The 26229-nt window shown below is 36.2% G+C and overlaps 1 protein-coding gene across 1 annotated transcript; it reads right to left on the bottom strand.

Moving 5' to 3' along the window:
* Nucleotides 1-687: 687 nt before the first annotated feature.
* On the bottom strand, nt 688-22361 carry LOC131994812 (uncharacterized). Its single transcript, XM_059361705.1, has 6 exons — nt 21505-22361; nt 19873-21448; nt 19311-19761; nt 1137-1202; nt 798-905; nt 688-722 (listed from the first exon to the last, which is right to left on the bottom strand). The coding sequence occupies exons 1-6, from the start codon at nt 22359-22361 to the stop codon at nt 688-690; spliced, it is 3093 nt and encodes a 1030-aa protein (XP_059217688.1).
* Between the last annotated feature and the right edge of the window lie 3868 nt (nt 22362-26229).

Here is a 26229-nt window from a genome sequence, read left to right as displayed (position 1 = left end):
ACCTCTAGAGGGCGCAATTCTCATCCGATATGGCTGAAATTTTGTACAACGGCTTCTCTCATGACCTCCAACATATGTGTTTAATATGGTCTGAATCGATCAATGGCTTGATACGGCTCCCATATATCTAGTGTTCCTAGATTCCTGTTAAGCCCACTTCCTTTTAATGACAACAACCCTAATTCCAGATAATTTCAAAAATCTTATCTGGATGGGAAGATTTTGTAACATTCACTGTTTTCTCTCAGTTCTAGTACAACAAACACTCAACTATAGCATACATAGAATATTTCTCTCAAACATGCGTAAGCAAAAGCAAAAAAAAAAACATGGAAGGAATTTGTGAAAAATAGAGTGGACATTTGACATGCTTAAATGATTATGCTTCAGTACAGTAAGAAAAAGATAAACTCTTGTTATGAACAAACAGATTTCCAATAAATTGGAACAGAGTTACAATGGGGAAACTTGAAGGAAAGGAAACGAAAAAATACAAGGCCATTACACCAAGAGAAAATCTGAATCAAAGCAGGACTTTTAGTATGCTTTGTTTCATGCAAGCACTACTGTGTTCGTTTGTCTGTACGCATATGAATGTGTGAGTTTATCTCGAATACTTGGATGATTACTAATTCGTAATTTTGTTTCCTCTATTCGTTGGAATACTTTGTCTTTCATTTTGCTAGCTTACACTGGTTCTCCAACTCTTAGTGTCCTGTCGTCTGTTGAGATATTAAGAAACAAATTGACATGCACTGACATTTCAAATGATAACAAAAACACAAACATACACATACACATACACATTCCTACACATGCAATGCAGAATATCAATGCCAATATGTATTGATACACACGCACAGCTATTGTGCTGGCACCCATGCTCGAACGTTGTGTGACACAGACTGGAAGAAAACAATATTTTACAATTTGCTAACAATGAAGTGAAGAATGAGAATCTCATCGTTTAACATTTGCCGATTGTTGGTATGTCATGAAGGTCTTTAAGAGTATGAGGCATTTCTTCACCTTTTTTTAGATAGCTAAAACAGAATCATAGATTCTGTGGTCCGGTAGTTATCCCTACGCAATACTGACGATATTTGTGAAGTACCAAGCCATGTAAAAATTCCTACCCAAAGAGGTGTCGCACTGTAGCACACCATTCAGACTTGGCCATGTCTCATACGAAGTTGACAACTCTGCGAAAAATATATAATTTAAATGTTAGTGACAAATAACGCTGGTACTCGGCCGAATTCCAAATTTATATATGTAAAATATATTTTTTTGAGGTTAGGATTTTCATGCATTAGTATTTGACAGATCACGTGGGATTTCAGACATGGTGTCAAAGAGAAAGATGCTCAGTATGCTTTGACATTTCATCATGAATAGACTTACTAACGAGCAACGCTTGCAAATCATTGAATTTTATTACCAAAATCAGTGTTCGGTTCGAAATGTGTTCAAATTGTGACAAATTTTGTTCAGCGATGAGGCTCATTTCTGGTTGAATGGCTACGTAAATAAGCAAAATTGCCGCATTTGGAGTGAAGAGCAACCAGAAGCCGTTCAAGAACTGCCCATGCATCCCGAAAAATGCACTGTTTGGTGTGGTTTGTACGCTGGTGGAATCATTGGACCGTATTTTTTCAAAGATGCTGTTGGACGCAACGTTACGGTGAATGAACACATTTCGAACCGAACACTGATTTTGGTAATAAAATTCAATGATTTGCAAGCGTTGCTCGTTAGTAAGTCTATTCATGATGAAATGTCAAAGCATACTGAGCATCTTTCTCTTTGACACCATGTCTGAAATCCCACGTGATCTGTCAAATACTAATGCATGAAAATCCTAACCTCAAAAAAATCACCCTTTACATACTAGCTGAACCAGGCCCACTCCGCTGCGCCTTCAGTTACTTTATATGGAACGAAATTATCGTTTGAATATATGTTTGTGACAATAAAAGAGCTTTTAATGAAATACCATGCTAAAAAAGTAGTATGTGAATATCGCTCGAGCAACAGTATATCAATATATTAAGGCATCCCATATGATGATTGGTGTATGAATTCGTTCAGGCGGTTTAAGGTCATTTAAATTTGTATGTTAAATTTAGATGGATACTGGGAAGGACCCCAGGGTGGTGGTTGGTGGGTTAAGGGGATGGTGGGGATCCCCAGAAACATGGTCCCGAAAGTGGGTACGACTATCGTGCTCTACTCCCAAATACCTTTCAATTGAGCCCCATATTGGCATGGTTGGAAAATTTTCTCCAATAATGTTCAATTTAGGGGTGTTTTCTGGGGTGAGGAGGTCCCCCAGTCACGTAGCGCTGAAAAAATAACAGCATAGTGCCCTACTCTCAAATACCATTTATTTAAATACCATTTTGCCACTGGTTTAAGAGGAGTTTACAGGGGGCCAAACACATGGCCCCAAAATTGCTTACCAAATTCATTTTCTAATCTCAAATACCTTTCATTTGAGCCACATATTGGCATGGTCGAAAAATTTCTACCCAATGGAGGATGTTTTGGAGAAGGGGTGATGCCCTAAATGCATAGTCCTACATTTGGATATCAAATTCGTATTCTACTCTCAAATTCCTTTATTTGTGCCCCATATTGCGATGGTCACCAAAAAATTGCTGTTTGTGGGGTATTTTGGGAAAGGGGTAGACCCCCGGAAATTGGTCCCGAAAGTGGGTATCAATTCTTGCTCTGCCCACTAATACCTTTCATTTAACCCCCACATTGACTTGGTCAGTAAATATGCCCGTTTTAGGGATGTTTTGGGCAGTGGGGTGGTCCCTCAAACACCAACCCTGAAAATATATTAGCAACGTGCTCTATTCTCATGTATCTATATATCATTTATTTGAACCCTACATTGGCATTGGCCTCAAAATTGAATATCAAATTCGGTTTCCAATCTCAAATACCATTCATTTAAATCCCTTATTGCGTAAGCCAGCAAATATGTCCGGTGTGGGGTATGGGCCCGAAATACTATCAATATCGAGCTACACCGTCTTGAAGACCCAAATTGTCTTGGTGAGCAAATACGTCCTATTTGGGGGTTGTTATGGTGGTGGGACGTCCCCTAGACAGTTGGTCCCTAATGTTGATACCAGATTCATGGTCTACTCCCAAATACCCTTCGTTTGCGTCCCATTTTTCCATAATCGGCAAACATGACCAGTTTGGGGGATGTTATGGGGGATGGGGCGGCCACTCAGTGACTTGGCTTTGAAAATATATATCTGATTAGAGTTATACTTTAAAAAAAAAACCTCTTATTTGAGCCTCATATTGCAATGGCCAGCAAATACTTCTTATTTGGGTGGTGTTATGGGGGTGGGGTGGCCCCATAGACACTTTTCCCGAATATTGATATCAGATTTGTGCTTTACTAACAAAGACCTTTAATTTGAGGCCCATTTCCCTCTAGGACGCATAGTTTAGGAGATACAGCCATTTTAAGTTTTCCAAGTGAAATTTCGATTTTTCATGGATTTTTGATGGAGTCGCGAATTAAGGCCCATTTCCCTCTACGACGCATAGTTTAAGAGATACAGCCATTTTAAGTTTTCCAAGTGAAATTTCGATTTTTCATGGATTTTTGATGGAGTCACGAATTAAGGCCCATTTCCCTCTACGACGCATAGTTTAGGAGATACAGCCATTTTAAGTTTTCCAAGTGAAATTTCGATTTTCCATGGATTTTTGATGGAGTTTCGAATTAAGGCCCATTTCCCTTTACAACGGATAGTTTAGGAGATACAGACATTTTAAGTTTTCCAAGTGAAATTTCGATTTTTAATGGATTTTTGATGGAGTCACGAATTAAGGACTACTTCCGCATAGTTTAGGAGATACAGCCATTTTAAGTTTTCCATGTCTCTTTGGGGGATGTTCTCGGGAATGGGCGGCCCCAAAAACTTGGTTCCACATCTGGATATCAGATTCGTATTCTACACTGAAATACCTTTTATTTAAGCCCCATATTGCCATGGCCAGTAAATAAGTCCTGTTTAGGGGGTGTTTTTTGGAAGGGGTGGACCCCCAGAAACTTGGTCCCACATTTAGATATCAGATTCGTATTTTAATCGCAAATACCTTTCATTTGAGTCCCATATTACCATGGTCGGTAAATAGGTCCGATTAAGAGGTGTTTTGGGGGTTGGGGTGGTCCCCCATACACTTTGTCCGACAATTAGATATCAGATACGTTTTTTAATCTTAAATACCTTTTATTGTCGTATGGTATTGTTATACCATATTCTCGTGATTGGTCTATATATATATTTGGTAAGTTTTGGGGGTGGGGCGGCTCCCCTAGGGTATCCCATCCAAAATTTAGATACCAAATTTTTTTTTTTTAGGTAACTATAAGAGCATTTGGCTTAAATCGCACCCTACCCTATTTTCACCAAGGGCTCATTATGCACCATCTGTGAAAATTTCAAGAAAATCGGTTCAACCGTTTCTGAGTCTATAAATAACACACAAACAAACAAACTGACAAACAAACACAAATTAATTTTTATGCCCTTTACCATAGGATGGGGGTATACTAAATTCTGCATTCATTTGTAACACCTCGATATATACATCTAAGTCCTCATAAGATATATATATTCTTGATCGTCATGACGTTTTAAGTCGATTTAACAATGTCCGTCCGTCTGTCCGTCTATCCGTCCGTATGTCGAAATACTCCATTTTTCAAAGGAGTAAAGCTATGCACTTGAAATTTTGCACAAATACTTTTTATTAGTGTAGGTCGGTTGTGACTGTAAATTTTCCATATCGGTCCATGTTTTGATATAGCTGCCATATAAACCGATCTTGAATCTTGACTTCTTGAGCCAATAGAGGGCGCAATTCTTTTCCGACTTGGCTGAAAGTTTGCACGCAGTGTTTTGGTATCATTTCCGGCAACTGTGTCAAGTATGGCCTATATCGGTTGATAACCTTATAGCTGCCACATAAACCGATCTTGGGTCTTGACTTCTAGAGTTTCTAGAGGGTGCAGTTCTTATCCAGTTTGGCTACTATTTTGCATAAAGTGTTCTGGTATGACTCCCAACAACTTTGCCAAGTATAGTGTAAATCAGTCCTTAATAGCCGCCATATAAACCGGTCTTCCGATTATACTTCTTAAGCCTCTAGAGGGCGTAATTCCTATCGGATTTGTCTAAAATTTAGCATGACGTGTTTCGTTCTGACTTTCAACAACTGTGCTAAATATGGTTGGAATCGGTTGATAACCTGAAATAGCTGCCATATAAACCGATCTAGGGTCTTGACTTCTTGAGCTTCTAGAGGGCGCAATTCTTCTCCGATTTGACCGAAATTTTGCATGAAGTGTTTTATTTTGTCAAGTATGATTCAAATCGGTCCATATCCTTATATAGCCGCCATATAAAGCGATCTCCCTATTATACTTCATGGGCTTCTAGAGGGCGCAATTCTTACATTTGACATTTTTTGAACGTCCTGTAGTATGGTGTGTCGAAAAACGTTGACCTCTCATTTTACTTGTAATGTACGGAAATAAAAGAAAGCTGTCTCGTATTTTTAGAGCATTTCTTTTGACCAATCGACACGAGCATTTTTTCAAATGATTGATAAATTGTGTGGGATCCAACGGCAACAAATTATTTTGACAGTCAAATGTTCATGCAATATTGAATGTATACTAGTCCCACTAATGCCTAAGGTTGTCTCAATCTCATGATAGTTCATATAACGATCTTGTTATATCAGTTGGCTCACAGTATCAGTGGTTTTTGGAACAACAACTGATTTTGGACGAAATTGGTATTGGAGTGATTTACGACCTCGGTTGAATTCAACATACCATCGATATACACTGGTCCTTAATGGAGCTTAATCGACAAAAATTTTATTAAGTTCATCGATGCACTGTTGATGAGTTAATCCACGTCGAAAGTTGTAAAGTATTTTCGCACGTTAATACTCACGATTTAATTCCATTTTTTGGGCGAGATGAATCTTTTAAGTTACTGTAAACAACACAAATACCGCTCGTGTCTCAAAACGTTCTGAGTACGTATAATCTCAAAACTGTCAAGCTTTACGATAGTGCTGTCAGTTGATAGATTGCAAAACATGAGTTGTCCAATCCCGTAATATAAAAGGCAACCCTCGTAAAAAGGAGATGGAATATTCAAGAGCACATTTGCAATTTGAACCGTCGGAAAATACATTCGAAAACTGTAAGGATTCAGAATAAGTTAGAATTCGATAAGAAAAGTCGGAAATTACAATACATCCGAATTCTACAAATTTTTATTCCAGAATTCGGTCAGAAATTGATATCTCTAGTCAGAGAAACATTTGAATTCTTAAGGAAATCTAATATACTTTCGGTCAGAAATTGATAAGACAAGTTGGGAAATACTGATCTGGGCCAATTTGAAGAAGAATGTCGAGTGGCCTAACGCAACTCACTGTCCCAATTTTGGCAAAATCGGATAATCAAAGTGGCTTTTATGAGCCTAAGACCTCAAATCGGCGGATCAGTCTATATTGAGGCCATATCAACATATAGTCCGATATAGCCCGTTTTCAAACTTAGCCTGTAAAGTTTCAGATCAATATCTCTATTTTTAAAGACTGTAGCGTGATTTCAACAGACAGAGGGACATGGCTAGATCGTCCTAAACTTTTACGACGATCAAGAATATATATACTTTATAAGGCCGTAAAGGAATTTTGAATGGCGGATTGGGCCCTCTCATCGGTACCTAGTGCTGGGGTTGCCAGCGACCCTCTAGACCGTGCTTTTTTGATGGTTAGTCTTCTGAAGTCTTGCTAACACCACCGTTGACCATTCCTTTGGCTCATCCGTTGGCGACCCTATTGCACGGCCCATCGTATTCGTATTCGTATCCGTGTAAGCAGGACACCCCCTGCTTGTGCACACTTTTTGATTCGCCCGTCATATCTTCTAAGCTTTTCCATATCCACTACCAGCGGAGGCTCCCAATGGTAGAAGAACTATGGAAACTCCTACGAGTCCAGCGTTAGTATAGAGTTATTGGTATTTGATATGGTTCAATCCAGAAACTCAGTTCCGGGTCGTCGACAGCTCCTGAATACGGGCAATATGAATTTTGCCGAATGTCTCAATATGAGGATATCTAACTATCCTAGTCGTCCCAATCTTGAAAAAGACAGTATTAGTCCCGTAACACGCCAAGTCCTTAGTCTCAGCTAAACTTGTCACGGAGACTTGGTCAAGGCCCACCACCTTCCTCCTGCAATTCTCTGCGTCCAAACTGTGGTTTTGCTTGCTTAATACTTTCACCAAGCTTTTTGTAGCGAATTTACTGTCCCATCTCTTGACCGGCACCTTTGCGATATGGGGATATCCATCTTTCTTACCAGTTCGAGCTTTGCGCTCTCCCAGGAAGTGTGGATACTTCCAACGCGTTTTTTTAACGGTATCAATACATTATCCTGGCACACAGCGCTGCATCAATATGTCCCCTTTATACTCGCAGTTCATAATTCATATGGATGGACCCTCGTCAGAGTTTAACACATGTTCCAAAATTCGCACGTTAACCAGATCCTCCATTTGGGACTGCTGACCTGGTGGAATCCTTCCGAATGCACTGTTGTCATCACATCTCTGTAGTGATTTGTGGGCATTTTGGCGTAAGAGGGCGCCTCCTTTCATGCTTCAGCAACCATCTTCCCCTTTCGAGATGGCTGTGGTGTTCTTTTATGAGTCAGGGGCCATGCGTCCTTTCTTCCTACCTGTTCCGACTTTGTCTCCCTCCGCAGGACACTGTCTGCAGTCTCCATTGAGGGAGGGCTGGTTTGGTCTTCCCAGAGCACTTGAAAGCAGGGAGCTCTTTTTCATTTAAAGAGTTTTAGCAGTTTTGCACTTCGGGAGATGTATCAGTTCTATCCCTGGCAGCATCTCACATTTTCCCCCGATTGCTCTGCCGGTGCAAACTTCTTAGTCAACTTCATCGTGCCCCGGATTGCTTTATCGGTCTTCTTGTGAGCTTAGCAAAGTCTCCATTGAGGGAGGGCTGGTTTGGTTTTCCCAGAGCACTTGAAAGCAGGGAGCTCTTTTCTTTTAAAGAGTTTTAGCAGTTTTGCACTTCGGGGGATATGATTTTCCTCCTGTATCAGTTCTATCCCTGGCAGCACCTCACACTTTCCTTGGATTGCTCTGACGGTGCAAACTTCTTAGTCAACTTCATCGTGCCCCGGGATTGCTTTCTCGGTCTTCTTGTGAGCTTAGCAAAGCCCTCACACACTACTGCCGACATCCCGATGACATAATCTCTCGATTTGGCTGCGATGATGGTTGTCGCAGTCTAAATCTGAATCGGAAACACCACCTTTTCTTAATGGTTGGGAACGAACTGCGCATCACTCTGGTTTATCCATCTCTCCCTCATTCGTTAATCTGACCACTGGTTGAGCGCTGGAATCATTACTCTCTGCTACACCCATAGACCAAGTGACAAAATGACCACATTCGTTCGTAAAAGTGAATCAACGCACAAAAGTTATCAGATCAACCACAAATTTTCATAAACCATCAACTGTTTTTGTAAATGAAACGTCCACACCCGTTCATTATCTGACAACGTTTAGTGCACAGATTTAACAAAAAATGCACAAAGTTTGTGAGTGTTGCTAACTATCGTTCCTGTGTTCCACCATCCCATTGAATGCTTACAAACGCCTTAATACATTACACCACACATTTTTCAGGGTTGATGTTCATAACGGTCAGTGCAAGAACAACAAAGCGTGTTCACAAAATCATCCACGCTTGTTAACAATATGTCTAACAACGTGTGAGTATAATAATGACAACATTGGTTCATGATTTTGTAACGTCTTTTTCTATCAGTGTACCAGTGTGCCATTGTGCCGGAGGACACCGTAGCGCAGAGGTTAGCATGTCCGCCAATGATGCTGAACGCCTGGGTTTGAATCCTGGCGAGACCATCAGACAAAAATTTGAACGGTGGTTTTCCCCTCCCAATGGCTGGCAACATTTGTGAGGTACTATGCCATGCAGAACTTCTCTCCAAAGAGGTATCGCACTGCGGCACCCCGTTCGGACTCGGCTAGAAAAATGAGGCATGCTCGCCTGTCGTACCCATACGCCCGGGTCCAAATCCCGCCGGCGAGAATACCATAAAACATTTTTCAGCGAGATGTCACTTTTCTGTGAAACACCGTTCGGACTCAACACAAAACAAGAGGTCCCCTTATAATTGAGCTTAAGTTTTAATCGGGCAGCACTCAATTGACATTATGAGAAGTTATTTTCCCTCTAATTTGTTCCATAATGAGATGTTTGGGAAACACTAAAACACAGGTGCCAAAATGAGTTTAGTATAGAATTGGTGAAGTTAAGAAGTGCAACTATGGTCCTTCCTTTCGGAAAAGCCTCATATCCATTGACTAAAAACAATGTACCCACACCACATTGTGATGTGTCACAAACATCATCGACATTTCGCAATAGCAGCTCTGGTAACAAGATCCCATATCTTTTTATATGTTTTCAATACAATTCATTGACTTGGAAATAATTTTTCCTCAATGATATCGCAATGTGGGAGCTGTATCGGTGAGGGGCAGCTGAACAAAAAACCCTCATCTATCCACAAAGCCAAATGAAATGGCAAAAGACAATAGATTGTAGATTTTTTCCAAAGATATCGAAGCGATGGTCATTGAATGAACAAGAATTGTACGATTGTACGATTGGAAATCTTATTCAATTCCTATGCTTTGAGATGAGTGAAGTAAAGTAGCAGCAACAACAAAACATCGTCGAAAAGTACAAACATTTTGTGGTTTTTGTTGTTTTTTTTTATTTGCTTTGATTTGGTTTGTGGTCAAAAACTGAAGTCAATGATAGTCGGATGTTTGTGTGTGTCGTACTCGCTCTCATTCCTGCTGTTATCATTATAGGTCGAATTGTCATGGACTTGTGGTACGACGTATTTTATTTGTGTTTATGACAAGCTTGTGGTTGCTTTTTGTTTTTCACCATAACCTTATACACTATTAGTACTATGATAGGGTGTCACAAAGGACATTCACATAGAAATCAGGAAAACAAAAGCAAAAACTCAAAGATTGACTAAAAATTGACTCTTTTTTTAACAGCAATGTATATCACTGCTGCATTAAAGAAAGCAGTGGAAAAGCTAGCTCCGGCTGCTATTTTCGCACTTCACAGGAATTTTGTACATTTTTATACCCTCCACCATAGGATGGGGGTATACTTATTTCATCATTCTGTTTGTAACTACTCGAAATATTCTTCTGAGACCCCATAAAGTATATATATTCTTGATCTTCGTAACATTTTATGTCCATCTACCCATGTCCGTCCGTCTGTCCATCCGTCCGCCCGTCCGCCCGTCCGTCCGCCCGTCCCTTCCGTCCGTCCGTCTGTCTGTCGAAAGCAAGCTATCTTTCGAAGGAGTAAAGCTAGCCGCTTCAAATTTTGCACAAATACTTCTTATTAGTGTAGGTCGGTTGGAATTGCAAACGGGCCATACCGGCCCATGTTTTGATATAGCTGCCATATAATCCGATCTTGGGTCTTAATTTCTTGAGCCTCTAGAGGGCGCAATTCTTATCCAATTGGAATGAAATTTTGCACGACGTGTTTCGCTATGACTTCCAACAACCTTGCTAAGTATGGTTTAAATCGGTCCATAACCTGATATAGCTGCCATATAAACCGATCTTGGGTCTTGACTTCTTGAGCCGCTAGAGGGCGCAATTCTTATCTGATTGGAATGAAATTTTGCACGACGTGTTTCGCTATGACTTCCAACAACTGCGCTTAGTATGGTTGAAATCGGTCAATAACCTGATATAACGGCCATATAATTCGATCTTGGGTCTTGACTTCTTGAGCCTCAAGAGTACGCAATTCTTATCCGATTGGAATGAAATTTTGCACGACGTGTTTCGCTATGACTTCCAACAACTGTGCTAAGTACGGTTGAAATCGGTCAATAACCTGATATAGCTGCCATATAAACCGATCTTGGGTCTTGAATTCTTCAGCCTCTTGAGGGCGCAATTCCTATCCGATTTGGCTGAAATTTTGCAAGACGTATTTTATTCTTACTTTCAACAACTATGTCAAATAAGGTTCAAATCGGTTCATAACCTGATATAGCTGCCATATAAACCGATCTGGGATCTTGACTTCTTGAGCCTCTAGAGGTCGCAATTATTATCCGATTTGCCTGAAATTTTGTACGACGGATCCTCTCAATACCATCAACATTCCTTTTTATTATGGTCTGAATCGGTCTATAGCCTGATACAGCTCCCATACAAATCGATCTCTCTATTTTACTTCTTGAGCCCCCAAGGGCCGCAATTCTTGTTTGAATTGGCTGACATTTTATACAGGTCGCCAACATATAATTTTATTGTGTTCCAAACCGGTCCATATCTTGATAGCGCTCTAATAGCAGAGCAAATCTTTTCTTATATCATTTTTTGCCTAAGAGGAGATGCCGGGAAAAGAACTGGACAAATGCGATCCATGGTGGAGGGTATATAAAATTCGGCCCGGCCGAACTTAGCACACTTTTACTTGTTTTTTGTACTTTTAAAGTAAATGGGGGGAAATAATGAAACTAAGAAAATTTGTTCAAGACAAGAATGCTAATCGTATGCTGACCTTTCAAAAAATGTATTACATTTAACCACCTAATGTGTCCCAGTTGTCCTACACGTTGCTTTTGTTTTAAAGATCTAAAAACTTTGTACGCTTTCAATACCCTACACCACTACTGTGGTACAGGGTATTATAAATTAGTGAAGCCAGAAGGATGAGAGATAGACCCATTGATAAGTATACCGATCGACTCAGAATCACTTTCTGATTCGATTCTTTCTGATACTTTCTGTCCGTCTGTCTGTCTGTCTGTCCGTCTGTCTGTCCATGTTTATTTGTGTACAAAGTAAAGGTCGCAGTTTTCATCCGATCGTCTTCAAAATTGGTACAGGCATGTTTTTCGGCCTTGAAACGAAGCCTATTGAAATTTGGAAAAATCGGTTCAGATTTGGGTATAGCTCTCATATACATGTTCGTCCCATTTTGCAGTAATACGGCAATAAAATGTACATTTGTTAACCAATTTTCTTGAAATTTGTAAAGAAGGATTTTCTCTTGACTCTCAACATTACTGGTGAATTTCATGGACATCGGTTCAGATTTAGATATTGCTCTCATATATATATATCGCCCGATTTTTACTCCTAGACCCACTGCAAGCGCATTTATAGACCAATCTTCTCAACACTTCGTACAACGCTTTCTTCGACGACTGTGACAGTATCTGAGAAGTTTGCTCGAAGTCGGTTTAAATTTATATATAGCTCCCATATATATGTTCGTCCGATTTGCAGTAATACTGCAATTAAATGGTGGTTTGTTAACCGACTTTCTCGAAATCTGGCAGGAAGGATTTTCTTATGACTCCCGACATTACCGGTTAATTTCATAGAAATCGGATCAGATTTGGATATAGCTCTCATATATATGTTCGTCCGATTTGCAGTAATAATGCAATAAAACGTACATTTGTTTACCGATTCTCTTGAAATTTGTGAGGAAAGATTTTCTCTTGACTCTCAACGTTACTGGTGAATTTCATGGACATCGGTTCAGATTTAGATATAGCTCTCCTATATATATATCACCCGATTTTTACTCCTAGAACCGCTGCAAGCGCATTTATAGACCAATCGTCGCAAAACTTCGTACAACGTATTCTTCGACGACTATGAATGTATCTGAGAAGTTTGCTCGAAATCGGTTCAAATTTAGATATAGCTCCCATATATATGTTCGTCCGATTTGCAGTAATACTGCAATAAAATTGTCGTTTGTTAACCGATTCTCTCGAAATTTGGCAGGAAGGATTTTCTTATGACTCCCGACATTACCGCACCATATTGTACTTATGGGGTAGCACCCATATTGTACTTATGGGGTAGGTGTAGGGTATTATACAGTCGGCACTGCCCGACTTTTGGCCTTCCTTATTGTTTCTTAACTATTACCTCCTTAACGGCATTATTTTCCTTAGCACTTCCTCCAAAAAGATTTCTGTTATTGCAAATTATTAAGAAGCCTTTTGAATATGAACAAAGATGCTGTCCGTTCGAAAATATCTACCTCCATTTAAGTTTAAATTGGCAACAACAAAAAATTACTTAAATAAAGTTCTAAAGTTTGTACTTGCATTATTTTTCTCCTACTCGCATTGAACTCCAATTAAAATATCGAAATCGTTTCAAGAAAAAAGGCCAACAACTTTCCACCAGGCCAGCACCAGCAGTCTCTTGTGTCCAGGTCACCAGGAATAAGTAATTGGCAAAACCCATCAAGCAAAACGATTAACAATGGCTATGCGAATGGAGGACGCCCGTTTTGAGGTTGCCATTGAATTATTGCCTCAATGCCGAAATTAGCAAAAAACGGATAGAGGAAAATATTCATGAAAATTCGAATGACCGTCATGCAAATGCAGTTGAGATTTTCATTAGCAAAGTTTGGCTGAAATCCAAATAAGCCATGGCACCATAGTTCTAAGGGAGGCTTTGTTGCGAATAACCAATGGGATAGGCACAGTGGAGGAGATCGAATTGGTTGTCGTATTTATTTTTATACCCACCACCGATGGATGGCGGTATATTCATTTTGCAATTCCGTTGGCAACACATCGAAATACCCATTTCCGACCCTATAAAATCTAAGACGATCTAGCAATATCCGTCCGTCTGTCCATCTGTCTGTTGAAATCACGCTACAGTCTTTGAAAATTGACATATTGAGCTATAGCCCCCCTAAAAACCGATCTGCCGACTTAAAGTCTAAGGCCAACTAAAGCCAAAATTAAAAATTTTGGAAGTGATCACGAATTAACCTTAGTTTTGCTCTACGAAGCTTAGTTAAGAAGATATGGCCATTTTAAGTTTTGCTAGTGAAAAATTCATATTTTGGCCTATATCCATCAAAATTTCAAATTTTTCGAAAAGATCACGAATTAATCTTGATTTTGCTCTACGACGCTTAGTTAAGGAGATATGGCCATTTTAAGTTTCGCAAGTGTAAAATTCATATTTTGGCCTATTTCCATCAAAATTTCAAATTTTTGGATGTGATCGCGATTTCACGTTAGTTTTGCTCTACGAGGCTTAGTTAAGGAGATATGGCCATTTTAAGTTTTGCTAGTGAAAAATTCATATTTTGGCCTATTTTCAAAAAAAAAAATAACGTTAGTTTTGCTCTACGAGATATGTTACGGAGATATGGGCATTTTAAGTTTTGCTAGTGAAAAATTCATATTTTAGCCTATTTCCATCAAAATTTCAAATTTTTGGCAGTGATCTCGAATTAACGTTAGTTTTGCTCTACGAGGCTTAGTTAAGGAGATATGGGCATTTTAAGTTTTGCTAGTGAAAAATTCATATTTTGGCCTATTTCCATCAAAACTTCATATTTTTGGAAGTGATCACGAATTAACGTTAGTTTTGCTCTACGATGCTTAGTTAAGGAGATATGGCCATTTTAAGTTTTGCAAGTGAAAAATTCATATTTTGGCCTATTTCCATCAAAATTTTAAATTTTTCGAAGTGATCACGAATTAACGTTAGTTTTGCTTTACCAGGCTTAGTTAAGGAGATATGGGCATTTTAAGTTTTGCTATTGAAAAATTCATATTTTGGCCTATTTCCATCAAAATTTCAAATTTTTGGAAGTGATCACGAATTAACGTTAGTTTTGCTCTACGAGGCTTAGTTAAGGAGATATGGCCATTTTAAGTTTTGCTATTGCAAAATTAATATTTTGGCCTATTTCCATCAAAATTTCAAATTTTTGGAAGTGATCACGAATTAACGTTAGTTTTGCTCTACGAGGCTTAGTTAAGGAGATATGGGCATATTAAGTTTTGCTAGTGAAAAATTCATATTTTGGCCTATTTCCATCAAAATTTCAAATTTTTGGAAGTGATCACGAATTAACGTTAGTTTTGCTCTACGAGGCTTAGTTAAGGAGATATGGCCATTTTAAGTTTTGCTAGCGAAAAATTAATATTTTGGCCTATTTCCATCAAAATTTAAAATTTTTGGAAGTGATCACGAATTAACGTTAGTTTTGCTCTACGAGGCTTAGTTAAGGAGATATGGCGATTTTAAGTTTTGCTATTGAAAAATTCATATTTTGGCCTATTTCCATCAAAATTTCAAATTTTTTGGAAGTGATCACGAATAAACGTTAGTTTTGCTCTACGAGGCTTAGTCAAGGAGATATGCGCATTTTAACTATTGCTATTAAAAAATTCATATTTTGGCCTATTTCCATCAAAATTTCAAATTTTTGGAAGTGATCACGAATTAACGTTAGTTTTGCTCTACGAGGCTTAGTTAAGGAGATATGGGCATTTTAAGTTTTGCACGTGAAAAATTAATATTTTGGCCTATTTCCATCAAAATTTAAAATTTTTGGAAGTGATCACGAATTAACGTTAGTTTTGCTCTACGAGGCTTAGTTAGGAGATATGGGCATTTTAAGTTTTGCTAGCGAAAAATTCATATTTTGGCCTATTTCCATTAAAATTTCAAATTTTTGGAAGTGATCACGAATTAACGTTAGTTTTGCTCTACGAGGCTTAGTTAAGGAGATATGGGCATTTTAAGTTTTGCTAGCGAAAAATTCATATTTTGGCCTATTTCCATCAAAATTTCAAATTTTTGGAAGTGATCACGAATTAACGTTAGTTTTGCTCTACGAGGCTTAGTTAAGGAGATATGGTCATTTTAAGTTTTGCTAGTGAAAAATTCATATTTTGGCCTATTTCCATCAAAATTTCAAATTTTTGGAAGTGATCACGAATTAACGTTAGTTTTGCTCTACGAGGCTTAGTTAAAGAGATATGGCCATTTTAAGTTTTGCTAGTGAAAAATTCATATTTTGGCCTATTTCCGTCAAAATCTCAAATTTTTGGAAGTGATCACGAATTAACATTAGTTTTGCTCTACGAGACTTAGTTAAGGAGATATGGGCATTTTAAGTTATACAAGTGAAAAATTCATATTTTGGCCTATTTCCATCAAAATTTCAAATTTTTCGAAGTGGTCACGAATTAACGTTAGTTTTGCTCTACGAGGCTTAGTTAAGGAGATACGGCCATTTTAAGTTTTGCTAGTGAAAAATGCATATTTTGGCCTATTTCCATCAAAATTTCAAATTTTTCGAAGTGATCACGAATTAACGTTAGTTTTGCTCTACGAGGCTTAGTTAAGGAGATATGGCCATTTTAAGTTTTGCTAGTGAAAAATTCATATTTTGGCCTATTTCCATCAAAATTTCAAATTTTTGGAAGTGATCACGAATTAACGTTAGTTTTGCTCTATGAGGCTTAGTTAAGGAGATGTGGGCATTTTAAGTTTTACACGTGAAAAATTCATATGGCCATTTTAAGTTTTGCACGTGAAAAATTCATATTTTGGCCTATTTCCATCAAAATTTCAAATTTTTGGAAGTGATCACGAATTAACGTTAGTTTTGCTCTACGAGACTTAGTTAAGGAGATATGGGCATTTTAAGTTTTGCTAGTGAAAAATTCATATTTTGGCCTATTTCCATCAAAATTTCAAATTTTTGGAAGTGATCACGAATTAACGTTAGTTTTGCTCTACGAGGCTTAGTTAAGGAGATATGGGCATTTTAAGTTTTGCTAGTGAAAAATTCATATTTTGGCCTATTTCCATCAAAATTTCAAATTTTTGGAAGTGATCACGAATTAACGTTAGTTTTGCTCTATGAGGCTTAGTTAAGGAGATATGGGCATTTTAAGTTTTGCTATTGAAAAATTCATATTTTGGCCTGTTTCCATCAAAAATTCAAATTTTTGGAAGTGATCACGAATTAACGTTAGTTTTGCTCTACGAGGCTTAGTTAAGGAGATATGGCCATTTTAAGTTTTGCAAGTGAAAAATTCATATTTTGGCCTATTTCCATCAAAATTTCAAATTTTTGGAAGTGATCACGAATTAACGTTAGTTTTGCTCTACGAGGCTTAGTTAAGGAGATATGGCCATTTTAAGTTTTGCTAGTGAAAAATTCATATTTTGGCCTATTTCCATCAAAATTTCAAATTTTTGGAAGTGATCACGAATTAACGTTAATTTTGCTCTACGAGGCTTAGTTAAGGAGATATGGGCATTTTAAGTTTTGCTAGTGAAAAATTCATATTTTGGCCTATTTCCATCAAAATTTAAAATTTTTGGAAGTGATCACGAAATAACGTTAGTTTTGCTCTACGAGGCTTAATTAAGGAGATATGGGCATTTTAAGTTTTGCTAGTGAAAAATTCATATTTTGGCCTATTTCCATCAAAATTTAAAATTTTTGGAAGTGATCACGAATTAACGTTAGTTTTGCTCTACGAGGCTTAGTTAAGGAGATATAGGCATTTTAAGTTTTACAAGTGAAAAATTCATAATTTGGCCTATTTCCATCAAAAATTAAAATTTTTGGAAGTGATCACGAATTAACGTTAGTTTTGCTCTACGAGGCTTAGTTAAGGAGATATGGGCATTTTAAGTTTGCTAGTGAAAAATTCATATTTTGGCCTATTTCCATCAAAATTTCAAATTTTTGGAAGTGATCACGAATTAACGTTAGTTTTGCTCTACGAGGCTTAGTTAAGGAGATATGGGCATTTTAAGTTTTGCTAGTGAAAAATTCATATTTTGGCCTATTTCCATCAAAATTTCAAATTTTTGGAAGTGATCACGAATTAACGTTAGTTTTGCTCTACGAGGCTTAGTTAAGGAGATATGGGCATTTTAAGTTTTGCTAGTGAAAAATTCATATTTTGGCCTATTTCCATCAAAATTTCAAATTTTTGGAAGTGATCACGAATTAACGTTAGTTTTGCTCTACGAGGCTTAGTTAAGGAGATATGGGCATTTTAAGTTTTGCTAGTGAAAAATTCATATTTTGGCCTATTTCCATCAAAATTTCAAATTTTTGGAAGTGATCACGAATTAACGTTAGTTTTGCTCTACGAGGCTTAGTTAAGGAGATATGGGCATTTTAAGTTTTGCTAGTGAAAAATTCATATTTTGGCCTATTTCCATCAAAATTTCAAATTTTTGGAAGTGATCACGAATTAACGTTAGTTTTGCTCTATGAGGCTTAGTTAAGGAGATATGGGCATTTTAAGTTTTGCTAGTGAAAAATTCATATTTTGGCCTATTTCCATCAAAATTTCAAATTTTTGGAAGTGATCACGAATTAACGTTAGTTTTGCTCTACGAGGCTTAGTTAAGGAGATATGGGCATATTAAGTTTTGCTAGTGAAAAATTCATATTTTATTTATTATTATTATTATTATTATTATAGTCAATGGAATTCATATCCTTACAGACTAAGATTAAATTCAAAAAATATAAATATATTTACAAAAACTATGTTAGGGGAAAAGCGCAATATAAACTTGACCTAAATACTTCTTTAGATGTGCTAAAATCAATACTTGGCTTCGATTCTTTTTGAAAATTTAAATTAATTCGATTTAAATTTAAAAATGAGCGTGTTAGTGGTCCATTGCGGGCATAATTGCAACGATGAAATTTAATACTAAACAAATCAGTAAATCGTAAACTCCTTACTGGAACAGAAAACGGAACTAAAGCCAACAAATCGGGACAATCGACACGATTATTAATCAAATCAAAAATAAATAAAGCAGACTGAAATTTTCTACGGCAATCCAAACTCTGTAGTCCCAGTAACAAACATCGCGACCGATATGGTGGATGCTCCAAAGGAAACAAAGGCCTAAGGGCAAATTTAGAAAAAGTTTTTGAATTCGTTCAATACGACCGATATGCGAAATACAATAAGGATCCCAAATGATGGCGGCATACTCCAACTTTGATCTAACAAAAGTTGTATATAATATCTTGAAAGTGTTAGGATCAGAAAAATCAAAGCAATTTCTCTTAATAAAAGCAAGGACCTTATAAGCATCAGGTATTATATAGTCAATATGTGGAACAAAGGACAAGGAGAAATCAAAAATCACACCCAGGTCGCGAACTGAAGTTGATTTTTTAAGTACACAATTACCAATTTTAAATGAAGTTTGGATTGGATGACGCAATCTGTAAAAAGAGACGTGAGCACATTTCGATAAATTTATAAGAAGCTTGTTGCTAATACACCAACTCAGCAGATTGTCCAAGTCATTCTGTAAATCGAAGACATCAGACATAGACTCAATTTTATGAAATATTTTTAAATCATCAGCATAGAGCAGAAATCTAGATGTTGAAAAGCATGAGGAAATGCCATTTATGAATAAAATAAAAAGAAGTGGCCCCAAGATACTACCCTGAGGCACACCGGAAGTTTGAATATAAGGTGAAGATACAAAACTCTCCACCTTTACTGTACACACTCTGTTGTGAAGATATGAAGCGATCCAAGAAAGAAAATTGGAATGAAACCCTAATTCTTGTAATTTATCGAGCAATATAGAATGTGATACTTTATCGAAAGCTTTTGATAAATCTGTGTAAATGGCTTCAACTTGACAGCCACGTTCAAAGGCAGATAGGCAATATTCTGTAAAGAGAACCAAATTAGTTGAAGTTGATCTTCCTGAAAAAAATCCATGCTGATGGGGAGAAATAAATGATTTGCAAATAAAAAACAATTTTTTGTGAATAACATGCTCAAACACTTTTGAAACACACTACAATTTAGCAATTGGCCTGTAACAAGTTACATCGTCTTTTCTGCCACCTTTAAAAACTGGGGTAATTGATGCTACTTTCCATCTATTAATAAATATACCCTCCTTAATAGAGAGATTGAAAATGAAAGTTAAAATTGGAGCTACACAAATAGAACACTTTTTTAGAAAATAAGCACAAAGGCCATCGGCGTCGTGTTTAAAACTATTCTTAATATTAAAAATAGCGTCCAACACATCTTCATCCGAAACAGAAATATTTGCCAAATTAATAGCAGATACAGAATCAAGGACTGCCACGCTACTTGTTACGGGAGAATCAAAATTAGATTTGAAAAAAGAAGCAAACATATTAACCACGTCCACACCAGATTTTGATGTACAGCCATTATATGTGAGAGTAGATGGGATATCAGATGTTTTCCTTTTAGAGTTAACATAAGACCAAAAGCTTTTAGGATTGGCTTTAATTTCATTCTCTTTATCCAGAATGTATTGCTTATAGAGGAATTTATTTAAAAAATTAAATTCACGTTGATAATGCTTGCATTGGACCAAATCTTCTGGATCACCATGCGCCAAAAAGCGCTTATGAAATTTATTTCGTAAATTTTTAAGTTTCTTAAGACCTGTCGTATACCAAGGCAGTTTATGTGGCTTATTTTTCTTAAACGGAACATTAGATTTAAGTATATCAGAGACTTTTTCTATAAAAAAATCATAACAAACTGATGATGTTTTATCATTAAATATTTTTATCCAATCAATGGAGCCAAGAATTGAATTCAACATATTAAAATCACAAACGTTATAATTTAGAGCCAGATTTTGAGACGGTGATGATTTTAGAAAGTTAAAATAACCTACTTCAACAACAATAGGCATATGATGTAGATTAGATGGGGAAATTGGAGCCAAACATTCATAAACATTAAATTTAAAATCATTTGGAACAAAAATAAGATCAAGAAATCGGTGAAGTTGATTAGAAAAATGATTAATTTGAACAAGATTTAAACTTAATAAAGTATCAATACAATTGACCTCGTAATCCTTGTTTACATTAGTGGGCGTTAAAAAATGATTGTCGTCAAATTTTGACCAACAAATGTTAGGTAAATTAAAATCACCCATAACACAAATATTAGCTTTCGACCCCATGCTTACTTCAATAGCAAAAATATTATCAATATGCTTCGAATAAATAGATGCACTACTACCTGGGGGTATGTAAGACAAACATAATACAACGCTAAGATTTAAACCATTTATGCATACAGCAATTTGGTCTAATAATCCGCTGTCATCATCCAAACCACATAAGTTTGACTTGTATTGAGATTTAACGGCCAAGAGCACACCACCTCCTCTAGAATATCCAGTCCTTGAAACATTTCTATCTTTACGGTAAACAGCAAATAAATTTAGATCGAAGAACTCAGCATCACAAAAGTCATCGTTCAACCAGGTTTCAACAAGAGCAATAACATCATAGTTCAATTGATTGGAGAAATCAAAAACATCCTTGGATTTCGTACGCATACCAGACAGATTATGGTAGTAAATTTTTAAACCATGCACCTCATTAATCAATGGGGAAGCGATTCCACTGCCATTTTTTGAAAATTTATAAATGGACGAATTCTAATATCAGTAGGCCATAACTTTGGGTTGATGACGTCATCGTAATGATTAGATGTAACACCAAGCTTAAAGTTGACGCGTTTTAAACTATTGATGTCAACATCTTTTTTCACAAGCACATAGCACTCCATATTAGACTTTGCAATGTTAGCATTCTTTTGAATAAAGTCAGTGATATGCTCGCTCGTAACTGATGGCTTAAAAGATGAAATATGCACCCATTTCTTAGAAATAACAACATCCAATTCATTTGTTGTATTATTTTCACCATAAATGACCTTATCCTTTCTTTTTCTACGCCTCTGGACACGCACCCAATTAGAATTAGGTAGGACGTTGGCTTCAAACACAGCATCATCATTATCAACAGCATTAGCATCTACTGTGTTAAGCGATGATACAGATGACGCGTATGGCACAACATGTTGGCTGTTGTTTACGTTCAACGAATGTTCGACAGCAGCAGCGACAGGGGCATTTGTACTTTGAACCTTACCAACAACATCACGGCTCCTCACTGCTGCAGTATTAAGATTGGAGTTATGTTGATGCCGTTGTTTTTTTTCAGTTTGCTTGTTGTTCTCTATTATTTGCTTCAATTCGTGCACTTCTGCTCTCAGTGAAGAGTCGATTAAGAGCTTGAGTTCTCTTACTTCAGTTTTTAAAGATGAAATGCCAGCAATTAGATTAGAAGTGAGACGCAAACAATCATTGCAGTTGAAAACTAAGTTCGCGTTTTTAATAAAAAGTTCGGCAATATTTGCATCAATGTCCGCACAGAAAAAATGATATTTAGCTCTACAAACGTGGCAGGCTATCGATTTGGCACTTAAAGCCTTAAAGCACTTGGCGCAAAGTGTATTAGGAGGGAGATCCATTAAAACACGACTGAACTATTTAACTGTCAGTGAACAACTGACAGTTAAATGGCCTATTGGCCTATGGCCTATTTCCATCAAAATTTCAAATTTTTGGAAGTGATCACGAATTAACGTTAGTTTTGCTCTACGAGGCTTAGTTAAGGAGATATGGCCATTTTAAGTTTTGCTAGCGAAAAATTCATATTTTGGCCTATTTCCATCAAAATTTTAAATTTTTGGAAGTGATCACGAATTAACGTTAATTTTGCTCTACGAGGCTTTTTTTTTTTTTTTTTTTTTTTTAGTTTAACATTTTATTATTGAAATTCATAACTTCAAGATACATTTAGCAATTTCTCCTCGCGAAGCTGAGCTTGTTTGCAAGGACGAAAAAAAAAAAAAAAAAAAAAGTATATAGAATATAAAAAGTTGCATTATTATGTTTGTTAAAAATATTACTAATTAATAAATTAATGAATAATGGTTATGGTTATCTTCATTGCGATGCGATTAGAACCCTTTTGATTTCTTTTTTACGCTTCTTTTGGCTGGTTATGGTGATGATATCCGATGGCATTGCATTCCAGGTATTTGGCAGTTGATAGTTGAGGGCATTTTTTCCGTATTTTGTTCTAATTTTTGGCGTTTTAAATAGTGATTTTGATTTTCTTCTTGTGTTGTATGTGTGGTTAATGGGTTTCAGCAGATTTATATCATCGAACTCATTCATTATCACAGATTTATAAAGATTTGTTACGTTTAAAATGTTATGTTGTTTTAGAAAGTTCGAGACCATTTCTGGTGAAAATTCATAGTGTTGGTTTTGATTTTGTGTATATTGAGTGTTTCTATGTGTTATAGTATTTAAGATATTGCTGTTTTCTTTGTGCGATTTGTTTCTCATTAAGGTTTTTATTAGTCTTTTTTGAGTTTTTTGTATAATTTTAATGTGACTTGAGGTTCCAAAGGCCGTTATGCCGTGTCTGATATGCGATTCACCCAGTGTAAAGTATACTTGTTTAGTTATGGAGAGTGGTGCGCAGTTATTCAAATGGTACAATATATAGGATGTTGAACGAAGTTTATTGTTTAGCAAGTTTATGTGTGTTTTCCAATTGAAGTTTCGGTCAACTGTTACGCCTAAGTATTTATACGTGTCCACAGCTTCAAGAAATTGATCACATTTTCCATTACACATTTCATATGTAGATTTATTGTCATGTAGACAATCGTAGTTATGGAATTTTATTTGTATATTTGAAGATTTTAGATGTGGTTGGCGAATATGCATAACTTTAGATTTGTTTGCATTGATTATCAGACCATTGTCGTGACACCATCTTGATATAACATTGAACTCAGATTGCAAGATTTTTACAGCTTCTGATGGGTCCTTGTGACGCACAACAATGGCTGTATCATCTGCATATGCAAATGCTTCACTGTTTGTCGTGACGTTTATTAATTCATTTGCATATATTAGATACAATATGGGTCCAAGTTTTGAACCCTGCGGTACACCGTAATTGGATTGCATTTCACTGCTATAATTGGCATCAATTTTAACTTTGAACGTTCTTTTATGTAAATATTCATTGAACCACTTTAGGCATTGTCCTCGTATTCCATTTCTTTCCAACACACTTAAAAGGTTTGAATGGGGTAGGGTATCAAATGCTTTACTAAAGTCTATAAACAATACTAAACAGTTCATATTATTATCTAGTTGTTGATTTATATAAGACGAGAAATGACCTAACAGTTTATTTATATTTTTGCCTTTTTGGAAACCATACTGTTGTCTGTTGATGATACCATATTTATTCAAAAAACCGTTTAATCTTCTCACTATTACTTCTTCTAGTATTTTTTCAAATAATGGCAGTATTGAAATAGGCCTGTAATTATTATAGTCTGATTTTGTGCCGGATTTGTAAATAGGTCTGACTATTGACGTTTTAAGATCAGACGGAACTATTCCTTCATCAATACTCGAGTTAATAAGTGAGGTTATTACAGGGGTAAGTTTTCTCGCATTGTTTTTTATATCTATAGGCCTTATTCCATCAACTCCTGCTCCTTTGTTGACATTCAGAGTTCTGAGAATGTTGGAAATTTCAGCTTCATCCGTATTTTCAAGAAATATTGTGTTTTGAACAATACGTGGAGTTTGAATTAATGTTTTTATTTCGCATTTGTGGATAATATTATTTACGTTTTCCTTAAATTTAACTGCGAAGTTTTCTGTTATAGTTTTTAGGTCTGCTGATTTAAAGTTTTTCTTTATAACATCGTCTACATTATCAGTCTTTTTTCCAATAATGTCGTTTATAAGGCACCAAGTTCCTCTTATATTGTTTCTATTTTTTTCAAATTCTCTTCTTCTATATTCGTTTTTTGCGTTATTTATGATTACATTTAATTTATTGTTAAAAAATTTGTATTCTTTTTCTTTCTGTGTATTGTTTTTGCTTTTCTTATAGCTTTGGTATAATTTATTTCTCACATCACAGTACTTTATAATTTGATCGTTTAGCCATGGAAAGTCGTTTCTTTGTTTGAGTTTTCTTTTGTTTTGTTTTGATTTATTGTAGATTTCGTGAAATGTTTTGCATACAATTTGATATTTTTCTTCGCAAGTATTATTTTGGTTTAAAACGATGTCCCAGCTTGTGTTGTTTATAAACCAATTTAATTTGCGTTTATCAATGCTAACTTTAACTTTATTTTCTTGGTTTGATTTCTCACAGTGTATATTACTAGAAACATGTTGATCTTTTGTGTTTTTTTTGTTTGTGTATTTAAGGCAACCGAAAATGGCATAGTGATCAGAGAGTATACTTCTAATGACGAAGGCCTGAGCGGTCGTTATTTTGTTTGTTCGGACATACATATGATCAATGCATGATCCATTACCTTTGCCAGCGTCCCTCGTTATTGTGTTCACCTCACATTGTAGTCCATTTGCGGACATCATGTCTCGATACAAAGCAGTTGATTTGTCTTTCTCTTTGGCTATATTAATATTCATATCTCCTACAACCAATAACACTTTTCCTTTATTTATTAAGTTCATGTTTAGTTCAAGTTCGTTTATGAAATCTTTTACATTTAGAGAAGGTGGCCGATATATGGGCATAAGTATAATAGGGATTTTTTCTATACACATCTCAAGGGCTAATGACTCAAAGCTCTTTGTATTTAATAATTTTACGGTAAAGTTTATATCGTTTCGCATGTAAACTGCTATTCCTCCACCTTTATTTTTGCGGTTTAGAAACACACCATTAAAGTTTTGGATTGTGTATAGGCAGTTTTCTTCGTCCATTATGTTGGTTTCAACTAGTATGATTAATTTCACTTTATCTAATATTTTATTTATATCTGTTAAAAAGGCGTTGAAATTTTTTCTTAGAGACCTAATGTTCAGATATATGAAATTCATTTGGTACCTATGTAATTCATTTAATTCATTTATTTCATTAAAGCTGTTTAATGTTTGGGTTTTGCTGTCTTTCATTTTTTTATTTTTTTTCTATTTTATTAAATTTGGCTGACCAATCCTATGAATGTGGCCGAGGAAAAAGTCACTATCTTTTTGTTTGCTTTTATGTATTTTGATTTTTTGATTATTTAATATTTTAATATATTTTTTAAATCATTTTTTCTACATCCGATTCCGATATAATTTTTAACATTGATTCATTTTCCTGTTTTTTCGCATAAATTTCGCCATCCTTTACCCAGACAAATCTCCAATTCACATCTCTGGCTTTCTTTTTTGCTAACCAAAGCAATCGATTTTTGTGTGCCGTCAATTGATCGTTGACATAGATATATTTATTGTTTTTACCGTCTCCATCATCTTTGTTTATATCTGCTGCTT

Source organism: Stomoxys calcitrans, chromosome 2 (assembly GCF_963082655.1).
Source record: "Stomoxys calcitrans chromosome 2, idStoCalc2.1, whole genome shotgun sequence".
In the NCBI taxonomy this organism is placed as follows: domain Eukaryota; kingdom Metazoa; phylum Arthropoda; class Insecta; order Diptera; family Muscidae; genus Stomoxys; species Stomoxys calcitrans.
This window is presented reverse-complemented; position numbering and strand designations above follow the sequence as displayed.